Here is a 27917-nt window from a genome sequence, read left to right as displayed (position 1 = left end):
GTGAGTTCGAGGCCAGCCTGATTTACAGAGTGAGTTCCTAGACACCCAGGGTGGTTATACAGAGAAACCCTATCTCGAAAAAAACAAACCAAACCAAACCAAACCAAAGTCTACTGTAGTTTTAAAACCTATACCTGTATATGGAAGCAAGTTGTAGAATAATGTATATGGTGACAGTTCATTTATGTAAACAGGGAAAACAAAGGCAGATAATCAAGTATGCAGTGGGTGAAAGGCCACCCGCCAGCTTCACAGGGAGCACCTGGCAGTGGTGCCCCTGGGAGAGGTAAATGGAAAGGATGTGAACCAGGAGATCAGTCCTTTTCAACCTATGTTACTCATTCTACCATGAGAAGTTACTCATGTGGTTGTCTGAAATGCTGAAGGCTTTAGAGCTGGTACACCATCAGGCCTGGCTATCCCAGAGGCTGAGGCCAGAGTCTAGACAACATAGCAAGGTGTACATGTCTCAAAAATCCACCCAAACAAAGCCTTTACAGTGGAGATGGGGAGACGGCTTAGCAGGCCAAAGCACTGGCTGCTCTTCCAGAGGACCTGGGCTCATCTCCCGCCATCCACATAGTGATGCACAACCTTCTAACTCCAGTCAAAGATGATCTGACACCCACTTCTGGTCTCAGCAGGCATTGCACACATGTGGGGCACAAACAGACATGCAGGCAAACCACCAATACACATAAAGCTTAAAGCACAAACATATGTGGTGGTCTGAGTAAAAATGGTCCTCATAGGTCCACAGGGAGCAATACTATTAGGAGGTGTGGCCTTATTGGAGGAAGTGTGTCAATGGGGGTGGGCTCTGAGGTTTTAGAAGTTCAAACCATGCGCAGTATGGCACTCTTCCTGCTGTCTGCTGATCTGGATGTAGAACTCTCAGCTCCTTCTCCAGCACCATGTCTGCCTGCATGCTACCATGTCTCACCATGATGATAATGGACTAAACCTCTGAATCTGTAATCCAGCTCCAGTTAAATGTTTTCCTTTATAAGAGTTGCCATGGTCATGGTGTCTCTTCACAGCATTAGAAATCCTAAGATAATAATTATACACAACCTAATTCTAAGTGTAAAAATGTAGAATGTCAGAAATAAACTTTGAGCAATGAAATAGCTGGAGATTGAACTTCACAATTTCTACTCCCCTTTTATTAGGCAGCATTATTATTATTATTTTGTTTTCTGAGACAGGGTTTCTTTGCATAGCCTTGGCTGTCCTGGAACTTGCTTTGTAGACCAGGATGGCCTCAAACTCAGAGATCTGTCAGCTTCTGCCTCCTGATTGCTGGGATTAAAGGCATGTGCCACCATTCCAGGTACTAGGCAGTATTTTTAATGTATAATTAAAGTTTCAAAAAAAAAAAAAAAAAAAGAGACTACTACCACATGAAGGGAAAGTTACACATCTATTTTTATTTCCATTAGAAAAATATTATCTGTGTAAGATTTTGGTTCACTCTATTCTCCTGTACTATTCAAGTTTAAGTATTTTGATTGAGTTTCCTACATCTAACATGAGAACTAAATATTTCACATGAGCAAATTAATATAATTTAATTAATTAAGTGTGCTCTTTACTATTTGTCATGAACAACAGCTCATTGGTCCCTTTCCTGCTGCTCATCTGAGTAGCTGTGCTGAGCCTTCCCTCACTCAGCACAGAGTATGTAAGTACAATTAGAACATCAGCCAGTGTTCTCAGTAATCTCCAATTCACGTCAAGTCTACATATATAAGGTTATTTCCACGATTACCTCAGCTACTCTGGTCACGTTTATACTTCCCAGCATCATTTTTAAAAATTAAGGTGTGAAAGACATTCCAAAGAAATCCAGAGTCAACATCAGCATGGCCACTTATAGTCATGCTGTGGTGAAAGGTCCCAGGACAGCAATTGCTTCAATTTCAATTCGACTTCCCTGTAAGGAAAACAAAAAAGTTACCATCTCGGTCATCTAATACAAATTAAGGTTCAATAATCCCTTCTAAAAACATATGCAACTAATGGCAACATAGTATTTTTACCTTTAACCTCGTCATAGGGAGCAAAGAATAGAGAGAATCCACTAAGAGCCTGCACAGGTCAGGCTACCATGCTATGCACATCCATATGCATTAGCTCACCCAACACCCACAGCAGCCCGAGTTGGAAGCAGGGCACTGGCCTCAGAGAGGCTGGTAAAGCTGTCCCACGTCGCAAAGACCAACAGTGAATGGCTGTTGATTCCAAGTTTAAGGCTCTTTCAACTACACTCAATGACTCCTCCCAGTGACAGCTAATTGAAACAACAAATGGCAGTGCTGGGTGACACAGTGTCTTTACTGGTGAGTTACAGGAAGAGAGCAGGACCTGCTGCAGGTGTACAGTATGGGCAGGAGGCATAGCAAAGAGGCCCTAGTGACCAAAACCACAATGCTGGCATTTGTGTGCCACTAGAGCATCGCTCCAGGGAAAGGTCTAGACTCTTTATTATATGAGAGCCAGGTGAATCGTTTTTCTATTAGAATTAATATTAATAATAATAATAATAATAATAATAATAGCCAAATTCTCTGGCCAATGCTCTAAAATAAGGAGAACTAGCAAGAGAGTTCGTTTCACACCTTGCTGGTGTATGAGAGAGCAAAGGCTGACCAGGTCTCCACAGAATTCTACACTGTGCTCCATTTTTAGAAGTCCTTACTGAAAGGAGGACACTGAGGCATGAAGTCGGACTGCAGGGTGACACACAGGAGGGCCCACCATGCACCACTCCTCCAGGTGAAGGCTTTACTACAGAACCAAAACCCTGCACAAATTTCATTCCCTAAGTAATATTACAACACAACTGCTCTTCAAGGTTTTTCTCGTAATTTAAATCTTTGGATTGTGTCATGCTCATGTGTTGCTTTGTAAGATTTCTTAAGTTTTTCCTAGGTACATAGCAGTTATCTGGACTTTACCTTTAGACTCTATTTCTGAGAAAAAAGAACTATACTATTTTTAAGTGTCCTTTCAGAGTGACGGGTTTGTGTGCCTGTGCACTGGCCTTCTTACTGCGTACTTACTCTGGGCAAAGCGGCGACCTGGTACGCAGCTCTGGCAGGAAGGCTGCTCTTGAAATCTGAATGCAGAACGTCAGGTTAGCCTCAGCAGCAGAAGCAAGAGTCTGGGAACTGCCTCATGGCCTGGCCGGTTCCCACACACAAGCGACACTTCAGAAAAGCTGAATTCAGATTGTCTGACAAGATATTCTGCCACATGACTTTACGACATTTAGTATTTTCCTAAATATTTTACAAAACAATGAAAGGCATAATCTGGCTTTTTTTTTTTTTTTTTTTTTTTTTTTTTCCGAGACAGGGTTTCTCCGTGTAGCTTTGCGCCTTTCCTGGAACTCACTTGGTAGCCCAGGCTGGCCTCGAACTTACAGAGAGCTGCCTGGCTCTGCCTCCCGAGTGCTGGGATTAAAGGCGTGCGCCACCACCGCCTGGCATAATCTGGCATTTTTGTCTTATGATGAGAATGGGTTTGGGCTTTAAAAGGATACCTATGGAGCAGTTACCAAAACAGGGAATGGATCCTTATCTTCAGCAAGGACTTTCCCATTAACTTCGGCCTTCTCTGATATTTTTTCCACACCACATCTTGATTTCATCCCACCAGGAGACAGGGACCCACTTTCCCCATGTTGACAATGACAGCAACAACAGCATTTGCTGAGTGCCAGCATCTGTCCTAAGTGCTTTATAGGTGACTCATTTAATCATTTCAACAGCCTCCTAAGGTAGCAGAACACTGTCCTTTCTTTACATACTAAGAAATTCAAGCATGGAAATGTTAAATAACAACTCCTGATTTGGAGAGAGCCAGAACAAAGACAGTAGCTAGATCATATCATAGCAACAGCAATAAGCCTATCTGTCTAAAAAAATTTAGGGTAAGGCTTAAAAAGCCAAAGAAACAAATAATAAAATTAAGCTTTAGGAAAAAGAACCTGCAGGGTTTATGTATCTTCTATTTTTCGGAACCTCGAGAGAAATATTATTAGATCTTTTCCATGAGGGCATACTGTCTGTTTCCAAGCAGAAGGTGGACTGTGTCAGGACAAAAGAGCATTTTAACATCTCCGTCACTTTTACTTGCCAATGATACTCATTTATATTAGCAGATTTATTTCCCTTTAAAAGTAAGCAGGAATAAAGACAAATTACTCACACATTTTGTAGATTTCATTGACCGTGCCAAAGTCATTTATGTCAGCCAACAAAACAGTTGTCTTTACCACTAGAAGATAAATGTTTTCATTCATCAGACTCAAAACAAGACTTAGAAAGGCAGTGTATGATTTTATGACTATCTCAATGAGAACAGGACTCAAATGGGACTGAAGAAATGGAATGACAGTGTTGTTTCCCAGACCATGACATGCTGTCGGGTGTCGTATGTCCTTCACAAAGACCAAGGAAACACCGAACAACACACATCAACAGTGGTAGGGGTGTGGCTCAATGGTGGAATGCTTGCCTGACATGCATGAGGCCATGAGTTGAATCCTGACCACTGTATATAACACAAACAACAAAACCCAGCAACTAACACTGAACAAAGACAGTTGCTCACCATTAGTGAAGTCACAGCCTGCAGCTTTCAGAATCTCACCCAAGTTTGTTAGAGCCTGTGAATCAAGCCAAGAGAGGTCAGAGGTGCCAATGGTACAGAATTACTCTAACTGATGTTTCCACACGGTCAGTTATGTATTGGTTTCCTTTAGTGGACTGAATCTCTCTGAAATGTAGTGAAAAGACTGTATTATTCTGTAGGAATACTGGAATAGAGATGGATATGGTTGGTTAAGGCAAGAGGATGAGGAGTTCAAGGGTCACCTATGGCTGCATAGTGAATTCAAATCCAGCCTAAGCTTCATGAGATCCTGTCTCAAAACCCAAACAACCCCTCTCCCCCAAAATCCAAAATAAACCTCAAATAATCACACCATCATTATGAGTTTTATATATATGTTTGACACTGAGGTCTCTGGAAAAACCTTATTTTAAAAATTCTAGCCTCAATTTACTCTTCTTCCTCTCCATTTAGGTGGTAACAATATAATATTTGATTTTTTTTAGATTTATTTTTAATTATGTGTGTGTGTGTGTGTGTGTGTGTGTGTGTGTGTGTGTGTGTGTGTGTGTTTCTGTGTGGGTACATACATGTGAGTACAGGTACTCACAAAGACCAGAGGTCAGATTCCCTGGGAGCTAGAATTACCAGCTACTGTGACCTATCTGATGTGGGTGCTACAAACCAAACTTGGGTCCTCCGCAAGAGAAATAGGCTGCTTTTCAGTCCCTAGCCATCTCTCTAGCCCCTTAATATATGAATAAAGCAAACTATTTAAAATATATAATAAAAACCATACCTCATCCCTTCTCTTCCACTCTCCAGAAATAACCACAATTTCACATTTTGTATATGGGGTAGAGAGATGGCTCAGTGGTTAAGAGCACTGGTTGCTCTTTCAGATGACCCAGGTTCAATTTCTAGAACCCACATGACATTTTTCAGTTATCTATAACTCCAGTTCCAGAGGATCTGATGTCCTTTTTTGACCTAAGAAAGCAGCAGGCACATACACGGCACACAGGCAGACATGCAGAAAAACACCCACACATCTCAAATAAAAACCAAATTTCTTCTATATCCTTCTAGAAACAGTGATGCCTATACTAGCATAACCATGTTTGTTGTTTTTTGGACAGGATACAGGCTAGCCTCAAGCATACTATGCAGCTGAGGACGGTCTGCAGTTTCTGATACTCCTGCATTCACCAAATGCAGGATTAAAGGTGTACACCACCATGCTTGGTTTTATGTGGTACTGGGGATGAGTCCAGGGCTTTGTGCATACTGGGCAAGCATTTGACCAACTGAACCACAGCCTCATCCACAAATATACCTACCTCCCACATCCTTTCTTTTTTTCCTTTTTTTGAGACAGGGTCTTACTGTGCAGTCCTGGATGTACACATGGTAGTATATGGTACATTTCATCCTGTATCTTGCTTTGCTTTTACCATGTAGCAATTAATATTAGAGAGCTTTTTGTATAAATTAGTTGCATAGATCTAGGGTATAGATCCCGTAAAGATAGACATTTAGGTTGTGTTCTATCTTGGGTCTTACAAATGACTCATGGATTAGAACAGAATTTCTCATGTGTGTTGTGTCTCTCTCTCTCTCTCTCTCTCTCTCTCTCTCTCTCTCTCTCTCTCTCTCTCTCACACACACACACACACACACACACACACACACACACACACACACAGATGGAATTCAGGACTTGGTGTATACTAGGCCTATATCCCGAGCTTCCACTCTTTTTTTTTTTTTTTTTTAAGCATGTCGCATGTCATTGTTGATATTTTACTCTTACTAACCAATGTTGACTTTTTTACTTCTGTGGTGGTGACATACTTTGGGGAGAGGTGGGAGGACATTGTCCCTGAAAATAAACTTTCCAGCCTATCAGGACACATCAGCACACAGGTGATAAGCAGGAGACTCCCACTCTTCTCTATTGTTAAACCATCTTAAAGAGGCTGGATTGATGGCTCCATGGTTAAGAGCACTTGTTGCTGTTGCAGAGGACCAGGGTTGGATTCCCAGCACTACATGGTGGCTCATGACCACCTGTAACCCCAGTTCCAGGGAATCCAACAGGCACACATGTGGTGTACACACATGTATACAGGCAAATTATTCATACACATTGTGGTAGTTTGAATGAAAACATAGGCTCATAGGGACTGGCACTATGGGAAATGTGGCCTTGGAGTAGGTGTGGTGTTGTTGGAGGAAGTGTATCACTGGGGGCAGGCTTTGAGGTCTCAGAAGCTCAAGCAATAAAAACCTAACGAATATAGAAGCTGGTACCAGGGACTGGGTGTCTTAGTTAGGGTTTCTATTGCTGTAAGAGACACCATGACCATGGCAACTCTTATAAAAGAAAGCATTTAAATGGAGCTGGCTTACAGTTTCAGGGATTCAGTCCATTATCATCATGGCAAGAAGCATGGTGGTAGGCAGGCAGACACGATGCTAGAGAAGGAGCTGAGAGGTCTACATCTCGATCCGCAGGCAAAAGGAAGTGAACTGTGTCCCACACTGGGTGTACCTTGAGCATATGAGACCTCAAAGCCACCCTTCCCCCCACAGTGACACACTTTCTACAAGGCCACACCCACTCCAACAGGCCACACCTATAGTGCCACTCCCTATAGATCAAGTATTCAAACACATGAGTCTATGGGGCGATACCTATTCAAACCACCACACTGGGGTATTACTGTGACAGGCCAGACCACGCTTTTCTTTGGAGGAATGTGGACTTTGGATTAGAAGAGGAGTTATGTGCTTTAAGTGGGGCTTCATGGGCCATCCTAGCAGAAACATGGATGATGGTGCTAAGTGTGACTTGAACTGTGGGGACCTGGATCAAGAGGTTTCAGAGGAGAAGAATATTGTTTGTGGCCTATAGACCGTTCTTATGATATTTTGGTGAAAATGTGTCTGTTTTCTGCCTTTGTCCAACAAATATGCCTGAGGGTCAATTGAAGAGTTATGGATTTACAGCTTGCCAGAGGACATTTCCAGATAGCCTAGTATTGACTATGTTGTTTTGTTTTTAGTAGCCACATTTGTGCAGATCTATAAGGAAAAGGAACAGGCTGAACAAGGAAAGTTACAAAATGTACTATCTGAAGAGAAAAGGGGCACCAGGAAGTGGAATAGAGCTAAGTGTTCAAGGAGACAAACAGATTAAAGAAAATCCTGATATTAAATGGGATAAAGGGAGTGGTGACCTCAGGGCAAAACCCTACCCTGCTAAACTTCCAACTTATGAAAAGGAATTCAAAGTTTAGAGCAGCGTGTGGTATTGCACACCTTTAATCCCAGCACTCTGGAGGCAAAGGCAGGTGAATCTCTGAGTTTGAGGTCAGACAAGCTTAGGCAGTGAAGGAAATCATCAAAAACAGAAAGCTGGTAAAGATGTAATTGAACAAGGGGGCCAGCCCCAACAAGCAACACAACTTGGACAGTTTTGGGCACATAGTTCTGGCTTTAGTGTCAAGGATAGAAGAAAGGGGTTATGGAATCTCTCTCTGACTAAGGAAATCCGCTGAAGCCAGGTATGTGTCAGGGGTATCCCTGAATGGAGGCCTAGAGAGGCCATTTTATGAAGCTGTGAAGTTGAAGCCTGGATTGCCTTGGAGAACCCAAGATGGAGATGTCAGAGCCATGGGATACACTTGCTGAGGAAAACTGCTATTGAGGAGTAGAACCAGCCTAAGAGAAAGAAGTGTGCTGCAGTCAACAAAGCTGAATGGAGTTGGAGATCTGAAGAGGCATTTTGACATCAGACATGGAGATGCAGAGTTTAGAGTTTGCCTGACTGGTTTTTGGTCTTGCTTTGGCTCAGTATTTCCTCACCAGTATATTTTCCCTTTCCTCCTATTCAGAATGGTAATGTATATCCTGTGCCATTGTATGCTGGAAATATGTGATCTGCTTTTTCACTTAAATTTTATAGGAGATTACAGTTAAAAGATCACATGAATCTCAGAGGAGACTCTGAACTTTGGACTTTTAGACAATATTGAGACTGTTGTAGACTATGGGGACTTTTGAAGTTGGACTAAATGCAGTTTGCCTTATGATACAGCTATAAGGCTCTGCGAGGCAGGGAGTGGAATGTGATAGTTCGAATGAAAACAGCCCCCTAGGCTCATAGAAACTGGCAATATTGGGAGATATGGCCTTGTTGGAGGAAGTGTGTCACTGGGGGTGGGCTTTGAGGTGTCAGAAGCTCAAGCCAAGCCTAGTGTTTCTCATTCTCTTCCTGCTGCCTGTGGATCCAGATATAGAACTCTCAGCTCCTTCTCCAGCACCATGTCTGCTTGCATGCCACCATGCTTCCCACCATGATGATAATGGACTAAACCTCTGAAACTGTAAGCCAGTCCCAGTTAAATGTTTTCCTTGATAAGAATTGCCACGGTCATGGTATCTCTTCACGACAATAAATCTCTAAGACATACATAAAATAAATAAATCTAAAATTAGGTTTTAAAAAATCTTAAATCAAGTGGTGACTACCTGAAAACACATCTATCTGTTGATGTCTACCACACTAATCAGGGTCATAGACTATCAATACTGCTCAGTATACACAGTATACATAGAAAGAGCCTCTAATCTGGAGGTGACTCACCTGTTTAGCTTCTTCTACTACTCCTCCTGGCACAAGCTGTCCACTGGAAGGATCCATGCCTACTTGTCCAGAGATGTAAACGGTCCTGTCCACTAGCACAGCTTGGCTGAAATGAACAAAAGCCAATGTACATGTAAAATAGACAACATAAAAGTTAATACTAAAATAATCACTTACTAAGATACAGAAAGTGCAATTTGTAAAATAAAAAACTGATAATTATGACTTTTAATAAATTAAAGTTTTGTTTATTGAAAGACATCTTTAAGAATGTAAAAAAGGCTGGGTGGCGGCGGCGGCGGCGGCGGCGGCGGCGGCGGCGGCGGCGGCGGCGGCGGCGGCGGCGGCGGCGCACGCCTTTAATCCCAGCATTCGGGAGGCAGAGCCAGGCAGATCTCTGTGAGTTCGAGGCCAGCCTGGTCTCCAAAGCGAGTTCCAGGAAAGGTGCAAAGCTACACAGAGAAACCCTATCTTGAACCCCCCCCCCCCAAAAAAAAAGAAAAGGTAAAAAAGTCAGAGGGTGGGAGAGAATATTTACAACATATTTACAATATTTACAGCAAAGGACTTGAACCCAGAATATATGAAGAATTTGTAACTAAATAATAATGATACACAACCTGATAAAACACAGGCACTTGATTTTGGTAGATATCCGTAAGATATACCAACTACTAAGGAGTGCCGGAAAGAGACTATTCACAGATACACAAATCTAAACTCTAAGATGCCACTGACATCACAGCAGTGCCAGGAACACGTCACACCCGTGAAGAGCAAAATGCACCGGAAAAAGGAGAGTGCCGGGCCTTCACACACACTTAACAGGACACACTCCGGAAAACAACTGAGCCATTTCTTAAAATTTCAACATATAGTCAACATACTACCCAGACTATCCCATCCCCCAGGCAACTATGTAAATGAGAATGAAAACACATCCAAAATTTGGCATGAATGTTTGGAAACAATGTTCCAATAAACAAAACAAACCACTGATCCAATGGATGACTATATTGTTTGATGAATCCCAGCAAAGGTACCCCCTGGGAGAAAGGCTAGTTACTGCTTGTTGTATAGCTCTAGATGCATTTTGAGAGCACGTCATTCTGCACAGTTTACTGTGAACTTGCGTATGCACATTTTTCATTAATTTTTACAGCTCTGGCATACTTCATTATAGAGATACTTCAATCCCCTTTTCTTCCATTGTCGTTTCATATGCGATTACACTGAAACCAACCCCACACCCTCTAGTGTCTTCACTACAGCACAGAGGTCTCCTCCTTAAAATAGTATTTTAAAAGTTTTTTTGAGACAGGGTTTCTTTGTATCCTTGGCTGTCCTCAAATTCATAGAGATCTGCCTGCCTCTGTCTCCCAAGTGCTGGGATTAAAGGTGTGCACCACCACCCTGCTCAAAAATAGCACTTTGGGGGCGGGGGTTGCTTTTGCTTTTGAGACAGGGCTTCATCATGTAGTCCTGGTCTACTTGAAACCTGCTGTGTAGTCTAGGCTGGCTTGAATTTATGGTGATCCCCCTGCCTCTGCCTCCTGAGTGCTTCACTTACAGATATATACTACCACAACACACAGATAAAGTACAGTCAGTCACACACCACCACCCTGGGCTTTAAGGAACTTTCTGTTTTCTTGAGACAGGATGCCACTCTGTATGTAGCCCCAGCTGACCCTGAACTCACAGAGTCTGCCTCCTGAGTGCTGGGATGAAAGGACTGGGCCACTATGCCTGGTTTTGAGGAATGTTATGGCAATGTTCTATTCTGAGTCCATCTCCCAGAGTATGTTAGACTGTAAACTTCTGGGGTAGAGCCACACCTCTGTAGCTGTGTAGGGTGACTCTCTGCACACAACATGCATGCTATCTCTGCCGCTGCTGCTAGGCTAAGCACTCAGCACCAGCAATCCTGGCTGTCACAGGCATGTTCTCTGCAGGACCTCGAAGTGCTGGAGGTGACCGACAATGCAGAGAGCCTGGGTTCTTCTCCACTCTTGGCTCTCCCTCACCTCTATCCAGAAACAGGTAACTGTTGGGCTTGTTAGTGTGTAAGTTTTTCTCGGGTTCAACAATCCCATTAGTTAACACTATTAACTGACCCTTGTGGAATTAGGCCATTTGCACTAGGCCCTTCACAAAATAGCTTCAGTTCTCCCAATACCTTGAAAAAGTTTAAACTCAGGTGTATTATCAATAATCAAAAACTTTATGATAGTAAAAGGAAATCCACTTATTCAGAAAATCAAAAGTTATCACTGGAGCTGAGGCTACTTAATTAAAGATTTAAAGAAGTTATTTCACAAAAAAACAATTGGCTACTTGATACTTTTTGGGAATGAGAATCCTACTCATCCAGTTGTTAGGTTCCAGAAAGTGTCTTGTATTTTTTTTTTTTCAAAGATTTTATTTTGGGGCTGGAGAGTTGGTTCAGTTGTTAAGAGCACTTGCTGCTGCTCTTGCAGAGGACCCAGGTTCGATTTCAGGCATCCACATGGTAGCACACAACTGTCTGTAACTCCAGTGCTGGGGAATCTGGTGCCCTCTTCTGGCCTCTTCAGGTATGTAGTGTACATAGATAAATGCAAACAAAACCTTCATACACATAAAACAATAAAATAGTTTTTATAAATAGACTTTATTTTTATTTATGTGTGTATGTATTTGTGTGAGTGTATGCCACATTGTGCATGGGTGCCCTGAGGCCAGAAGAGGACATCAGGCCGGGCGGTGGTGTCGCATGCCTTTAATCCCAGCACTCGGGAGGCAGAGCCAGGCGGATCTCTGTGAGTTCGAGGCCAGCCTGGGCTACCAAGTGAGTTCCAGGAAAGGCGCAAAGCTACACAGAGAAACCCTGTCTCGAAAAACCAAAAAAAAAAAAAAAAAAAAAAAAAAAGAAGAGGACATCAGATCCCCTGGAACTGGATTACTACCAGATGTGGGTACAGGGAACTAAACTTGGGTCCTGTGCAAGGGCAGGAAGTGCTCTTAACTGCTGAGTCCTAAATTTTTTGAAATACATTTTACTTAGTGTGTGTGTGTGTGTGTGTGTGTGTGTGTGTGTGTTGTGTGTGTGTGTTGGATGCACGATGGTAGACACTGGAGGAGTCGGTTCTCTCCTTGTACCACATAGCTCTCAGGATCAAAGTCAGCCCTTAGATGCTTTTACCTCCTGAACCCTCTCACCTGTGCAGGTTCCAGACATTTAAAAGCATTTTTTTTCTACTTCCTGGCCAGAAATACACAAGGCATGATGGTCCAAACCTATACTTCCTGTACTCAGGCTGTACTTAGAAGGATCACCACGTGTGAGGCTAGCCTGGGATGTGTGGTGAGTTCTAGGCTGGTTGGGACTAGAGAGTGAGATTGTCTAAACAAATCACACACAGAAAACATCTACCCCAAACCAAACCAACCCTAAAATCAAGGGCAGTAAAACTTTCAAAAACATTCCAGTTAAGCTTCCAGTCCTGATCTGTGCCACATCATGGTTATGCCAACAAAATGGAAAGCCACATAACAGCTCTGATGTTGCAATCCCTCCAGACTCTGCCCTCAGTGTCCTGAAATGTGCTGAGTTGACTAGCTAATTAGTGACAACACCCCATCCATCCCAACACTGAGGGCTGAAAGGCTCAGCACATTGGAATTCTCTCTAGAGAATTTCACTTGCAGACTATGACCTTGAAATGGTTGACCTTGAGCTTGTCCTTTTGAAAATAGAGAGACAACTTAGAGGAGAAAAGGTGGTTCCGTGGTGCCTGCCACACAACATCCACTAAACCAATGCTTTCTTTTTGATATATAGCTGAAGGCCTTTCACACTGCATTACTTCTCACACATTTTTGCATCACTTAAGTATTTGGCATCCACTACACATCTTCCACTTTTGAAATGTTGCAGCTGTAGAAAATCTTCAGCTCGGATTGACAGTGAAGAGACACGAGATCAGAAACTACTTTTTCAAAAGGAAAATTAGCTCTAGACATACTTTTGTGAATACTTAGAAATTAGCAAGGAGAAAGTTTGCAAAAACACATAAGAGATGATCCAGGGATTTTTGAAGCTGAGGCGTTTTGAGAAAATAAGGTTTTAAGCCAGATGTGTTGGTCCCCATCTCAGAGCTAAGAACGCTGAAACAGACCAGCAGGTACCAGGTTAGTCTGAGCTGCATATACAGTGAGACCCTGTCCTTCACAGGCCCCACAAAACAAAGGGAAAAGAGAGTACCATTTCTATTTAAAAGCACTTCTGGCAAGTGAAATGTCAAAGGGTGATTTATTTCTTCATCCAGTACATGTATGTTTAGTTATAGTATATAGGGCAATCTCAAAAATCACTTTTGGTGTTACTTGCATTTAATATTAGTGATAAATAAACATGGGCAAACAATTCATAAGCATCACAGTACATGCCTACATGTTGTAAAAACCAGGGACTTGGATAGACATACAGGGATTTGCAGAATATTCCTGTGACATCAGCTGTCCACATGAGTCAAGCACATCTGTTGACGGGTTACTCTTGTGAATTAAGAAAGGGATAGGTCAAACTTCATGCTAGTAAAAGAAGCCCGTCACAGAGGACCACATAGTGTATGATTGTTTTTAGAGGGCACGTCTTTAATAGGTGAATCCTGTAGTGATGGGAAGTACATAAGTGGCTGTGAGGGGCCCGGGGAAGAGGTCATGTGTAGGGAAAGCTTATTTCAGGATGGGTGTAAACGTTTTGATAGAAAGTGGTGATGGCCACCCAACTTTTGAGCAGAGTAAAAGCCACTGAATTGTATCCATTAAAGGAATGTGAATTCTACGGCTTGTTTATTATATCTCAATAAAGTTGTCACGAAAACCAAAACCAGAAGCTACAACGACGAAAGCCGAGGGAGTGGGTGGTGGGTGGGTGATACCACTTCTAACCATGCCATGCGAGAGGCAAGCATGGCTCTAGAGCCAGGCAGCTGCAGATGGGGGCAAAGTCCCAGGAGAGCCAGCTTCTGGTCACACTGAGGCTCTCCTATTCCCTGAGGGGATCTGGGCGCAAAGTCCCCTTTCTGGACTCAGCTTCCTCGCGCGTTATAAGGGGTTGGTTCTGAGACCCTCTTCCACTCAGACCTCCAGCGGCCGCAGTTCCAAACTCGCGACCCGCGTACACCCGGTCCTTCAGTGCTACCATAAGAAACATTACCTGTAGGCACCAATGGCCGCCGGGGCTTTTGTGGTGCTGATCACCTTTCTGATTACGGACGACATGCTAATCCTCTCACGAAGACCCTCCAGAAGACGACTCTACCACAACTCTTCTCACTCTTCTGACCAGAGCACCCTAGGCACTAGGGTTTTTGCCTCAGGCACCGCCCCGGGCGGGTTCGCAGCGCATGATGGGAATTGTAGTTCGCGCGCGACTCCGGGACACGTGGAGGAAGCAGCCGTGTTGGCGCATGCGTCCTCAGCTCGCTCTCTCAGCCGCTGCGGTGGGAGCGTTCTGACCCGGGAGACCCTCAGAGCGTCTGGCAGGTTGGTGGTGAGGTTCGTGCCCGGCGGGGTCCGTCAGCTCGCGGGGGCCGCGTGTGGGGCCGCGCGCCGGCAGTGGCGGGGTCGGCCCGGGGCATCTCCTCATGCCGAGGTCCATGCTGCCCGGGCGGGCCCTCTCCCAGCCCGGAGCCTGTGGCTGCTGCGCTCGTGCTTTACGCTGGTGCTCGCCCGGCCAGGCAGAACCCACTGCCCCCGGAATGCGCTTGCATCCCTTTCCTGGTTCCCTAAAGGGCCGGGGTGGGTCGTTCGGGGGAACCAAGCCGAGGTGTAGTGTGTTGTCTGCTGCCTCTCCTCATCCCATGCTTCCGTGCCTGGGGACTGGTTTCAGGCACTTCCTCTAGCTCACGACTTCAGCGTTTTCCCATTCACCACCCCAGGTATATAAAGTAGATGTACAGATCAGTTACCGATAATATATCATAAAGGAGTTTATTTTAAAGCAATTCTGTAGTGTATTTGGTGTAATTTTACCATTTACTAAAGATAAAAACGAATTAGCACTCTCTGAAGTAGATGTGCCTGTTTATTTTTTCATAAAGACGAGTCTGGGCGATTTGATACTGCAGAACATAAAGCATGTAAAGTGTTTTTCAGAGCTGATCTATTTAATTTTGTAATAGTCAGTGCTGAAATGACATTTTGCCTAAATATGTAGTACAAGCAGAACTATCATTAGGGCCAGTTGTTGGAAAAGTCTATCATCCCAAACCAAATTAATGATTTAAAAAAAAACAAGTTAGCAACTCAAACAGCAGTTTTTGAAATTAAACAATGCAACATAACACAATCCAAAGTTGTACTAATTTGGCACATGATGAGAATCCTTTTAGGAAAAACTTAAGCATTTTTTTTTTAAGATTTATTTATTTATTACGTACACAGAAGAGGGTGCCAGATCTCATTACAGATGGTTGTGAGCCACCATGTGGGTGCTGGGAATTGAATTCAGGACCTCTGGAAGAGCAGTCAGTGCTCTTAACCTCTGAGCCATCTCTCCAGCCCAAGCCTGTTTTTATAACATTGTTTGTTTTTTCTTTGGTTGTTTTTGTTTTTGTTTGTTTGTTTGGTGTCTGTGTAGTTTTGGTGCCAAAACTGGATCTCTCTTTAGACCAGGCTGGCCTCAAACTCACAGAGATCTGCCTGGCTCTGTCTCCCAAGAGCTGGGATTAAAGGCGTGCGCCACCACCGCCCACCTTATTTGTTTCTTAACAGGGTAAACATGTATGTACAGTAAAAACCCTGGATTAATAACTTGCCTGGAATCTTGGCTGAGATGTCTCAGGCGGCATTTGCTGGTGTTGCATGGTATGTAAGCATGGATTGTCAAAGCACATGAGTTCTGTGTGCTGAACTGAGGCTGCAGTGAAGGCACATGGCACAACACAGCTGAATACTGCCAGAAACACCTCAGATTCATTACACATTTGATTTTTAATTATTCTTGCTAGATTTTTTCATCACCCCACATTCATCTACATGACTCCATATGGGGTTGTGACCCACAGTTGAAGAAGCTCTGAGGCTATGTATAGTCCTCCCCCCCATCTCAAGCTGGTCGCTAGGGAGGTCATGCTGTGTCAGAAGGAATAGTCCTGGGATAGATGTTCCTACCTTGTTAATGTATGCTTTATAGTCACACTTCATTTATATGTGCATGTTATTATTCAAGAACATTGGGAATCTTTTTCACTGGTGTGGGGCTTCATCCTGGAATAAAAGAACTTCCTGCGTGGTCTCTACTGCCTATTTGGTTCTGTCCTCTTCTTCCCATCTTCCTGCTATAGTCCTGCTGAGTTCTCAATCCTGTGTTCACACAGTAGATTCCCGAACAAAAATTACAGCTCAGATTTTCTTACTGGTTTTAACTGAGATTGCATATTCTTTCCCTGTGTAGTATATTTTATGGGTGCTCTCAGTCTCCACTTGTTTTGAGTTTTAGGAATAGTGAATGGAACTAGCAAGCCTGGATTGAATCTCAGAATGTTCAGCAGCTTGGAAAATTAAGTCACCAGTGGCTTGGCTACCTTCTCTTGGAGGCACAAGAATAGCACACTCGTCTTTGCCGTGGTCTACATGAATTCTGTGTGTGGGTAGAAGTGAATTCTGATGTTACAGAATTGAAATGCAGGCCTGGTAACTTCTATTCTGAGTTTTCCTAGCTCCAGTGTCCCTACCGGGTACCTTTTCTCCCTTCCCTCCACCAGCAAAACAGTGAATGGCTGTGGCATGGGGCGGGTGAGGGCTTTCAGGGCCTGTCTCCAGCTTTATGGGCTATGCCGTGCCTGTGTTGGTCCCGTTGATGTGACAGTCCTCTAGGTTCAAAACTCCATTTCTGAGTGTCACCTAGTGTAGGTGTGGAAAACACATACAGAAATGCATATTGTGTTACAATAACCTTTCAGGTCTTTAAGTTACATTGCATAGGGTTTTGTTAAAAGTAACATCTCTAGTCAGCCGTGTTATGGATTTATTTCAAAAAAAGAAAACAAGTGTTTCAAATTGATCAGAGGGTGTTGAGGTCCAGATTTGGGAACCACTAAGTAAATCCATCAGGTTCTGTGATAGTGTCATTCTTTATGTGTTTTCACTTGAAGTCAAAATCATTCTGTTGCTCTTGTATGTTAAAGATACAGCTAGCTAGCCTCGGCTCGGTAGTCTCAATGAAAATATCAGTAGTTTATCTTCAATTTGGAATCAAATGTTTTAGTTATAATTTATTCTGGTGCCTCTTAGTTCATCTAAGAACCAAGATAAAATGTTGTAAGTAATTTAATTTTAGTGATCTTATCTCATGCCACTTTATACATTGTTAGCATTTGCATGTAGTTTAATTATTTGGCAATGTAAAATATGCCAGTTGGAACAATTTCATCAAGAAACTTTTCTGTTGTTTGTTTTTTGAGACAAAGTCATGCTGTGTGAAGCCCTGGCTGGCCTGGTACAAGCTGTGTAGCTCAGGTTGGTCTCTTCTGCCCAGCCCCCACCTCTAGCTCTGAGTGCTGGGTTTCTAAGCACACAGCAGCACTACATCTTGCTAAGAAATGTACTGCTTTCTTTCTTTTCTTTCTTTTTCTTTTCCTTTTTCTTTTTTTTGGATGGGAGTGGTGGTGGTGCATGTCTTTAATCCTGGCACTTACAGGAAGCTTCCTAAGTGGATCTCTGTAAATTCGAGGCTAGCTAGGATTACACAGAGGAACCCTGTTTCAAATCTACCCCCTCAACAGCAAAATGTTTTTAAGAACGTGGATGATCCAGATTGGACAAGCCCAGCTCCAGTGCTGCTGTTACACACACAGAAACCAAAGCCCACACCATTCTGCCTTCTGCATTTTTATCCAATACTTTTTTATCCAATAGAGCAACCACGAGGTGGGTGCTCGCTCTGCTTTACGGAGAGAAGCTAAGGCTTAGGGAGACAGTCCAAGCTCATACTTTGGCAGTAAGTGGCCAAGCAGGGGTTGGAACACACACACTGAAGTTAGACAAGTACTGCTACTAAATTCCATCTCCTCAGTTGAAGGATTCCAGGTGTCCTTCATTCCACAGTAGAGCATGCCATCATTGGCACGCCATCATTGGCACGCCATCACTGCAGTACTGGTCATTATTTCTCTGCTTTTCTTTGTCCACAAGAGATTAGAGAAGGATCCAGGGCCTCTGCTTCACGTGTGCAAGGGTGGAGGATGGAGAGGGATCCGGGGCCTCTGCTTCATGTGTGCAAGGGTGGAGGATGGAGAGGGATCTGGTCCTCTGCTTCACGTGTGCGAGGGTGGAGGATGGAGAGGGATCTGGTCCTCTGCTTCATGTGTGCAAGGGTGGAGGATGGAGAGGGATCTGGTCCTCTGCTTCGTGTGTGCAAGGGTGGAGGATGGAGAGGGATCTGGTCCTCTGCTTCACGTGTGCAAGGGTGGAGGATGGAGAGGGATGGGGGCCTCTGCTTCACGTGTGCGAGGGTGGAGGATGGAGAGGGATCTGGTCCTCTGCTTCACGTGTGCAAGGGTGGAGGATGGAGAGGGATCCGGTCCTCTGCTTCACGTGTGCAAGGGTGGAGGATGGAGAGGGATCTGGTCCTCTGCTTCACGTGTGCAAGGGTGGAGGATGGAGAGGGATCCGGTCCTCTGCTTCACGTGTGCAAGGGTGGAGGATGGAGAGGGATCCGGTCCTCTGCTTCACGTGTGCAAGGGTGGAGGATGGAGAGGGATCCGGTCCTCTGCTTCACGTGTGTAAAGGATGTACTTCTTTCTATTGAGATGGGGAATGGGTACCATTCATGATGTCATTGAAATTTCTCTTTTTTGGAATGCCTGCAATAGATTAATATGGTAACATTTTGGTGTCATCAGATTTTGAGTTATATAAGTATTTATTAAATTTATTATTTCTACCTTTATTATTTATTTGTGTGGGGCTTGGGAGTAAGCCATAGGGGGCATGTAGCTGTCAGAGGACAACTCAGGAGTAGGCTCTCTCTTTGCACTGTTCTGGTCTCAGATTGAACGCAGGGCAAGCACCTCACCTGCTGAATCATCTTGCTGGCCCATTTTAAAGTTAAATCTTTTTGTTGTGTTTTGAAATAGGGTCTTATGTAGCCCAGGCTGGCCTTGTCCTGTGTAACTAAGGCTGGCCTTGAACTCTTGAGCTTCCTGCCTCTGCCTCCCAAATGCTGATGTGAGCAGCCATGCCTGGCAATTCATTATTTGTGAAATGAGAGTTTTTTGCTCCCTCTATTAAGTGTATTACTTTCTTTCCAGAATGTCTAATGCAAAAGAAAGAAAACATGCTAAGAAAATGAGAAACCAGCCCACTAGTGTGACTTTATCCTCTGGCTTTGTGTCCGACAGAGGTGGAAAGCATCATTTTGGAGCAGGAAGACCTTCCCAAACTCAAAAACAAGGTAAGATGCACACGCTGTTCTTTCCACCTCATTTTCCATTAAATTGCTTTTGCCAGTTTTGTTTGCTGAACGTCATCTCAGAAGTAAACGATTTAAATTGGTTTAAAGAGAGATGCAGAAAACTCTTGTTATCAAAGTTTGTACTTGCAATCTGCCTTCTTGTTAAAGTTCTCCTGTAACCCCAGTTAACCCTTAGATCCCTGGTGTGTAGAGAGCCGGAGGGAACTGCCCCAAGTGTCAGTCCCCAGCTGCTTTCCTCTTCAGCCATTGCCAAAGGGTGGAGACACTAGAGCTCTGCCTGGGGTTTGACTCTCAGCTGTGGGGTCACCCCACGTGAGTCACTTAACACTTTTCAATCTCATTCTTTTGTTTTGCAAAAGAAAGGAAGGCAATCGAACCCACCAGTGTGAATTGTTTCTAGACTTTAAAATTACAGCCTGGTAAGATGCTCAGTGGGTCATGTGCTCAGTGGGTAAGTACTCAGTGGTCAGTACTCAGTGGATCAGGTGCTCAGTGGATCAGTACTCAGTGGATCAGTACTTAGTGAGTAAGGTGCTCAGTGAGTCATATGCTCAGTGGGTCAGTACTCACTGGGTCAGAACTCTGGGTCAGTACCCAGTGGGTTAGTACTCACTGGGTCATGTGCTCACTGGGTCATGTGCTCAGTGGGAGATGCCCAGGCCATCCAAGCCTGACCACTTGGGTTCCATTTCCTAAATCCATGGTGGAAGGAGAGAACTGATTTTTGAAAGTTGTCCTCTGACCTTGTGTGCCATGTTTGAGTCTGTGTGATAATGATTCATAAAATTACAATCTGTATGAGATTAAACTCTCTCTTCTACTCATTACGTGTGTGTGTGTGTGTGTGTGTGTGTGTGTGTGTGTGTGTGTGTGTGTTTTACATAGGAAGAGAAGAAAAGAGAAAAAGGGGAGGGAAGGAGGAGAGATACTTTTCATCGGAGTGGAGGTTTGCTGTTCACTCAGGGTTCACTTGACTTTGTAAGACATGCTACTGTAGTACGATTGTGCATATTTTAGAGCTGTATGTTTGATTTAAGTTATACTTCTGTGTTTCCTAAGAGAAATACATATAGTTGGTGTATCACTATTTAACCAATGTGGTCATTTCAGACCCTTGTTGAAATGGTAGGGTGGAGACGTTCTCACTGGGACAGCAGTAGAGGACGACAGTTCGGAAAGCTGGCTTAAAGAACAGCCTGCTTTAGGCCCGAATAAGTAAACGTTAGATTTACGTTCGTTCTCTCTCTCTCTCTCTCTCTCTCTCTCTCTCTCTCTCTCTCTCTCTCTCTCTCGTAAGATTTGTTTATTTATTATTTATGTAGTGTTCTGTCTTCATGTTTTTCTGCACACCAGGAAAGATCATCAGATCTTATTACAGATGGTTGTGAGCCCCCATGTGGGTGATGAGAATTGAACTCAGGACCTCTGGAAGAGCAGTCATTGCTCTTAACCTCTGAGCCATCTCTCCAGCACCTAGCTTTAATTCTTTTTTTTTTGTTTTTGTTTTTCGAGACAGGGTTTTTCTGTGTAGCTTTGCGCCTTTCCCGGAACTCACTCTGTAGCCCAGGCTGGCCTCGAACTCACAGAGATCCGCCTGGCTCTGCCTCCCGAGTGCTGGGATTAAAGGCGTACGCCACCACCGCCCGGCTCTAGCTTTAATTCTTAAGTGCTAGATTTAGATGTAGAAATAGAGGACTACGATCTTGACATGTGATACACCCTTCCCAAATATTATCTCATTTAAATCTCACAGTGACAAGTCTTTTAATGTGTTTTAAGATTATAGTGACTTAATAATTCACATTCTAGTGGAATAAACAGGAACCCTGTAAAATTCTCCACTAACCTCTCTCCTGTTTGCAAACATTTATACCATAGCAGTTTTAGGGCTTGGATTAATAATTCATGTTACACTGGAAATCTCAAAAGGAGAAAATGTCCCTGTTTCTGTTAACATGTCACATTAGTGTGATCACTGTTGTACCTGTTAGTGTGTCCCACTGACATGACTACCTGTTGTGCTGTGACCTTGGGCTTGTCCTTGTGAAAGTTACCTTCCTACCCAAGATCCTTCTTAAAAAAAAGATAGTAGGACCTGTGAGATGGCTCAGAGGGTAAAAGCACTTGGTAGGTGAGCCTGGAGACCTGAGTTCATCCTCATAACCTGTGCTTGTGTGTGTGTGTGGGGGGGGGGGGGGGGAAAGCAAGTAATAAAAATTATAGGGTGGTTGTAGGGTTAACAAGTTAATTCTCTACTGTAATCCTGTCTCTGGTGTGGGTGACATACTTCTTTTCGTTTTGTTTTTGAAAATGTCCTAGATCTTCATTCTGGAGCCTCACAGCAGTGGCAAATCAAGATGAGCCCTCACGTGCTCCCCGAGTCTGATGTGAACGAGCAGTCTTCCTCCAAAACCATGTTTAAGAAGAAAGGAGGCTGGAAAGCAGGCCCTGAGGGCACGTCTCAGGAGATCCCCAAATACATCACTGGTAGGTGTTTGTAAGGAAGTGTGATTCCTTTGTTTCTAGTGTCAACACATTGCTGTCTGCTGCTCTGCCTGGCTGCCTCCCTTCTCTCTCCTCTGTTCTAACCACTGCTCATCTCCAGCCTGAACTTTGACCATTACATCCTTAAGCTGGTGGTTCTCCCCTCTTCGGATTCTGTCTGAGTTATCTCAAATCTGTTTGGAAGCTGTTCCCCTAACTTCCCTCCCCCTCTGAGAGTAGCGCACACTCTCTTTAGCATGGCCTTCTGCACATCCTGTGGAAAGCGAGATTTAAAGCCCGGCCTCCAGGCTGAGGGCAGCCCTGGCTTCATCACTGACACATTACCTCCATCCCCACTATACCCTACACTCTGTGTTCCTTGAGCACAGCTTAGACGTGCTTCCTGATACCTCTATTCCTTCTTAGATGAATTTGCTTGTTTCTCTAGCACCCAGATTACAGAAAAAGAGATGCACACACAGAGAGAAGCTTGAGATTGATTCTGTATTTCAATGAAGAAAACCAATAATAATTATTACAAGTTGTGAAAAAGCAGAAAATGATAAAGGAAAACCCCCCTTGAAGTCCCTTTGTTTTTTTTTTTTTTTTCATTTGTGAATGTTGCGGTTAAGAACAGTTACGATTAGTGGATAGGAAGGTGGCTCGTTGCTAACAACATTATCTGGGTAAACACAGAACCTGAGTTTGAATCTCTAGTGCCCATACGGAAAGCTGGGCATGGTTGGCCCGGGGAGCTTGCTGGCCAGCCAGTCCAGCCAAACCAGTGAGCTTCTGGTTCAGCTGGAGACCGTATCTCAAGGGCATGAATCAGAGAGTGACAGGAACACACAGACGTCTTCCTCTGGTCTCTGCATGTGTGAGTCCAGGCGCACGTAGCCACATACCCACACTGTGCATCATGTGCACACAAGCACAAACAGAGACTGCTGTTTCAGGACTTACTGTTAGTAACCTTGCCATTTCCTCCCACAGCCTCTACGTTTGCTCAGGCACGAGCTGCTGAAATCAGTGCTATGCTAAAAGCTGTGGCCCAGAAGTCATCTAATTCACTGGTTTTCCAGACTCTTCCACGGCACATGCGACGAAGAGCCATGAGCCACAATGTCAAACGCCTTCCTAGACGGTTACAGGAGATGGCCAAAAAAGAGGTAGGCATTTCACTTAGTGTTAGTACTTAGGTTAGTAGTTCCTGGAAGTATTAGCAAGTATTGACCCGGAACAATTTTAAGGAAATCAGCATACCTACTGTGACATTTCTTCTTTTTCTTTGCTTGGATATTTTTACTTTGATCATTATCTAGCCCTGTCCACCTTCTCTAGCTACTTTAGCAGCTAGTTAGATATTGTAGCTGCTTTTAGTAGTCCTTTAGTCCCAATGCTCAGGAAGCAGAGGCAAGCAGATCTCTGTGAGTTTGAGACCAGCTGGGTCTACATAGTGATTTTTTAGGCCATCCAGAACAACGTAGTGAGACCCTATACCACCCCAAAACAAGTATTTAAAATACAGCATTTGGAACCCCTCTGTCATCTGTCCGTCCTTCCTTCCTTCCTTTTTTTTTTTTTTTTTCTCTTTGACATAGGGTCTCACATAGCACAGGCTGGTCTTAAACTGACCTTAAACTGATCTTCCTGACTTACCTCCATAGTGCTGGGATTTCAGGACCAGCAGATTGAGTGAAACATCCTTTTTCTGAATAGTGCGGAATTAGTTAATGATTCTTGGGCCGGTGAGATGGCTCACCCAGTAAAGGCTCTTGCTGCCAAGACTGACAGTCTGAGTTTGATCCCCAGGATCCACATGGTGGAGAGAAAAACTGACTCCCTTAGGATGCCACCTGACCACTGTGTGTGAGCCATAGCCATGCCATGTGTATATGAAAACACACACACACAAACCACACACACACACAAACCACACACTAAAATTTAAACATTATTCTGATTCTCTTACCAGATACTTATTTTGGATCTTGTATTTTTAGAATATGGCCAGCTCAGAGTTGAAAGGTTAAAAAAGTAGCATCAATGCTTAGCATGTGCTGTTTGGCTTTTTTAAAGTTAAAAGCTTGAGCTTGGTTTTAATTTTTATACAAATTAATTATATTTGGGCTTTACTCTAAAATTGGTTAAGCTGCCCATGTTTTTACCATGCATCAAAATGAATTTATCAAATGCTTTCTATGTGTTGGTACTGTGCTGGGAGTGGGTGAGAAGTCAGCAGGCTGAAGTCCTTATCTTTCAAGGGGTTTACAAACTATAAAGAGTTTGTTTTTAAAGAATGTTAGCTTAGGCCGGGCGGTGGTGGCGCACGCCTTTAATCCCAGCACTCGGGAGGCAGAGCCAGGCGGATCTCTGTGAGTTCGAGGCCAGCCTGGACTACCAAGTGAGTTCCAGGAAAGGCGCAAAGCTACACAGAGAAACCCTGTCTCGAAAAACCAAAAAAAAAAAAAAAAAAAAAAGAATGTTAGCTTAATAATGGAAGAGACTAAGTGTGAAAACTAGCCAGGAATTTTGTACTTTCTAGATTGAATGTGAGGTCTGTTTCTTAGCAAAATGTAGCACTCCTAAATGAAATGAGTGAGTTGGCATTCCCATTTCTGTATTTCCAATCTTAAGTGAAAGTTAAAACAAGAAGCTAGTGTTTGATTTATCTTGCTCTCTGCTAATAGCCACATGAAGCTTTATGTTACTGTGTTGAACATTTTTTTATATTTATTTACTTTGTTCTATGTGTATGAATGTTTTCCTGCATGTGTGTATGTGTATTATGTACAGCTTGGTGCCCAGGCAATCAGAAAAGGGCACCAGAAGTTATGGATGGTTGTGAGCCACCATGTGGGTGCTGGGAATTGAACCTGGGTCTTTTGCAAGAATAGTGTGCTGTAAGCCACTGAGCCATCTCTCCAGCCCTGTGTGTTGAAATCTTATAAGTGTTGTATCTTCATAAAGATGAGGTTTGCCTCAGTAGTGAGTGTTAGAACTTTGCTTCCTCTTTCTAGGCTCTCCTGCCCTGAAATCTTCACTTTCCATTGTCTCTGTCTCTGATCACTTGGGACTCTAAGCTAGCCAGTTAAACAAAGTGGCCTGTCAGGTCTCCACCCCATCTTTTCATAGTTAGTCGATTGAATTCCTGATGTTCAACTGTGCTCTGAGGTGCTTACTAACTAGGGTCAGCCTTTCTTCTTTAAACTGTAGGCAGAGAAAGCTGCTCATCAGAAGAAAGAACATTCAAAAAATAAATGCCACAAAGCCCGAAGATGTCACATAAACCGGACGCTGGAATTTAACCATAGACAGAAGAAGAACATCTGGTTAGAGACTCACATCTGGCATGCCAAACGCTTTCACATGGTGAAGAAGTGGGGCTACTGCCTTGGGGAGAGGCCCACGTCCAAGAGCCACCGAGCATGCTATCGCGCCATGACACATCTCTGCCTCCTGCAGGTAAGCTTTGTTCCTGGCCTTAGCGCCTTCCCAGTGCTCACTTTTAGAGTTGTTCATGGTGTGATCAAGTCTTTTCTGTGAAGCTACACATCTTACAAGTGAAGCCTGGGACGCTGCTGTATGCTGGAGATGAAGCGGCATTAGTGGGGAGATAGACATCTGTCAAATTATTGGTCAGATCTGTGGCTGTAAGGGATATATGCCATTCTTTTTTTTAGGACAGGGTCTCACACTAGTCAGTACTGGACTAGAACAGCCTGTATCCAGCCTGTTTCCAGTGCTTTACAGGTGTTCACTCATCATTCAGTCCTTAAAACCACAGCATGAGGTAGGAAGTGTCTGTTTTATAGATGAGGAGACTAAGTTACAGAGATCTGGGTAACTCACCCATGACCACAACTACTGAGCGTGGAGTCAGGTCATCCTGACTTTTGACTCAGCTTTGCTTAAGAATATCTGCTAATATAATAGGAACAGGCAGGCTGTAAGTTTTGAATTGGTGAGAAGCTGGCTTTGGGTGATTTGTTTTGTCTTAGAACAGGTTTTCTTCTTTCTGCCAGCAGTGTTAGATCAGATCCCTTCTGGAGCTGGAGTTACACAGTTGTGAACCACCCAGAGTGGGTGCTGGGACTTGAACTTGAGTCCTCTGAAGAGCTGTGCATGCTTTTAACCTCTGAGACGTCTCTCCTGTGTCCTTCAATGGGTTTTCTGATATAGCATTGGCTTCCTAGCGTTTTTTGTTTGTTTGTTTGTTTTAGCCATGTAATAGATCATGGCATATTTAATTATGTCTCTTCTTTGTTCAGGATTTATCATATTACTGTTGTTTGGAGTTGAAAGGCAAAGAGGAAGAACTGCTGAAGGCACTTTCTCAGATGTGTAGCACAGACACAGGTAATCTCCTCCAAAGCCGGATGCTGCTTTAATCTTCATGTGTTTATAAATTAGTTGATGAATGTCTGCTATGAGCATTTCACAGTTTTGATATGAAAATGTGTGAAATATTCTTATTCCCAGTGAGTATGTTAATGTAAGAAAGGTTGAGTTGATAGTTAGATCTTTAATATCATTCTTACGTGTAAAGTGAGCCATTCTGTGGAGTAATGGCTTGAAACTCAATAAATATTCATTTAACAAGTCTTTTTTGAGAACTTCCTATGTGCCTGGTTTTCTTTTAAGAACTAAAGTTTCTTCTCTCGTGGAGACAGATAATGGCTCTCAGGAAATAATGCTGCGTGTGAGCACTTGAACTCACAGTGTTTTGTTTGTGTTTGTCCCAGGACTGACTTTTGCTGCAGTTCACTGCTTGTCTGGGAAGCGACAAGGGAGCCTCGTGCTTTACCGGGCAAATAAGTATCCCAGAGAAATGCTTGGGCCTGTTACGTTTATTTGGAAGTCTAAGGAGACCCCCGGGGATACTTCTGAGGATAGGCAGCTGTGGATCTGGCTTCATCCTACTCTTAAACTGGTATATCATTCTGTTGCAATCTAGTTATGTAATTGTACAGTGTGTGGGAACACATGGGGAGGTCAGAGGACAGCGTGTGGGAGTCTGCTCTTTCCTTCCACCACCTGGGTACCAGGGATCAAGCTCATGTCATCAGACTTGGTGGCAATCCCAAGTCATCTCACCCGCTTACTGTTACAATTCTTAATTACCATTGGAAGATGATAATTTAGAAATTTCAGTGGTATAAAAGTTTGGCTGACAGTTTGGTATGACACTTTTTTAATGAGCCAATTAAAATTTGTTTCCTTTCTTCCATCCTTTCTTCCTTTTGTTTTTTTGAGACAGGGTCTGTGTAGCCCTGGCTGGCCTGGATTTGCTGTGTACACCAAACTGGCCTCAAACTCACAGTGATCTGCCTGTTCTGTCTCCCAAGTGCTGGGATTAAAGCCATGTGCCATCATACCTGACTGATACTTATTTATTTAAGAAAGTTCTTTTTATCCAAAACTATTGAATAAAGAATGGATATATTTACCTTGAAGATGATGATTTGATAAATTATACACATTCTGTAACGATTACCACAATGAGTACACCTACCTCCACCAATTTAATTTGTAACACTGCATTTAACTTAGAAATATTTATTAAGGATATATTTATTGCTGTTTTATGTGTGTGGGTATTTTGCTTGCTTGCATGTATATCTATGCACCATGTGTATGCCTGTTGCCCATGGAGGCCTGCAGGGGCTATCTAATTCTCTGGAACTGGAGTAACAG

At 43.5% G+C, this 27917-nt stretch overlaps 2 protein-coding genes across 2 annotated transcripts in view; one reads left to right on the top strand and one right to left on the bottom strand.

Annotated features, from left to right (window-relative positions):
* Positions 1–1404: 1404 nt before the first annotated feature.
* On the bottom strand, positions 1405–14672 carry Rida (reactive intermediate imine deaminase A homolog). The gene is made up of 6 exons (XM_059247883.1): positions 14475–14672; positions 9272–9377; positions 4621–4675; positions 4216–4284; positions 3066–3121; positions 1405–1936 (listed from the first exon to the last, which is right to left on the bottom strand). The coding sequence occupies exons 1-6, from the start codon at positions 14537–14539 to the stop codon at positions 1880–1882; spliced, it is 408 nt and encodes a 135-aa protein (XP_059103866.1). The 5' UTR covers positions 14540–14672; the 3' UTR covers positions 1405–1879.
* A 4901-nt stretch (positions 14673–19573) lies between these two features.
* The window catches only part of Pop1 (POP1 homolog, ribonuclease P/MRP subunit), a 28848-nt gene continuing 20504 nt past the window's right edge, over positions 19574–27917 (top strand). Inside the window, exons 1-6 of the mRNA XM_059247824.1 lie at positions 19574–19715; positions 22056–22223; positions 23214–23389; positions 25437–25685; positions 26492–26579; positions 26966–27153. Coding sequence (XP_059103807.1) covers positions 19574–19715; positions 22056–22223; positions 23214–23389; positions 25437–25685; positions 26492–26579; positions 26966–27153 — 1011 coding nt within the window. The remainder of the gene's footprint in view (positions 19716–22055; positions 22224–23213; positions 23390–25436; positions 25686–26491; positions 26580–26965; positions 27154–27917) is intronic.

The sequence above is a fragment of the Peromyscus eremicus genome, chromosome 20 (assembly GCF_949786415.1).
Source record: "Peromyscus eremicus chromosome 20, PerEre_H2_v1, whole genome shotgun sequence".
Classification (NCBI taxonomy): domain Eukaryota; kingdom Metazoa; phylum Chordata; class Mammalia; order Rodentia; family Cricetidae; genus Peromyscus; species Peromyscus eremicus.
Note: the sequence above shows the minus strand (reverse complement) of the source record. Positions and strands in the feature narration are given on the sequence as shown.

Coding starts and splice junctions, on each gene's coding strand:
- Rida (XM_059247883.1), bottom strand. CDS start 14,539: ATGTCGTCCGTAATCAGAAAGGTGATCAGCACCACAAAAGCCCCGGCG. Junction 4,676..9,271: donor TAGTAGAAGAAGCTAAACAG/GTGAGTCACCTC, acceptor CTTGATTCACAG/GCTCTAACAAACTTGGGTGA. Junction 4,285..4,620: donor AGGCTGTGACTTCACTAATG/GTGAGCAACTGT, acceptor TTTATCTTCTAG/TGGTAAAGACAACTGTTTTG.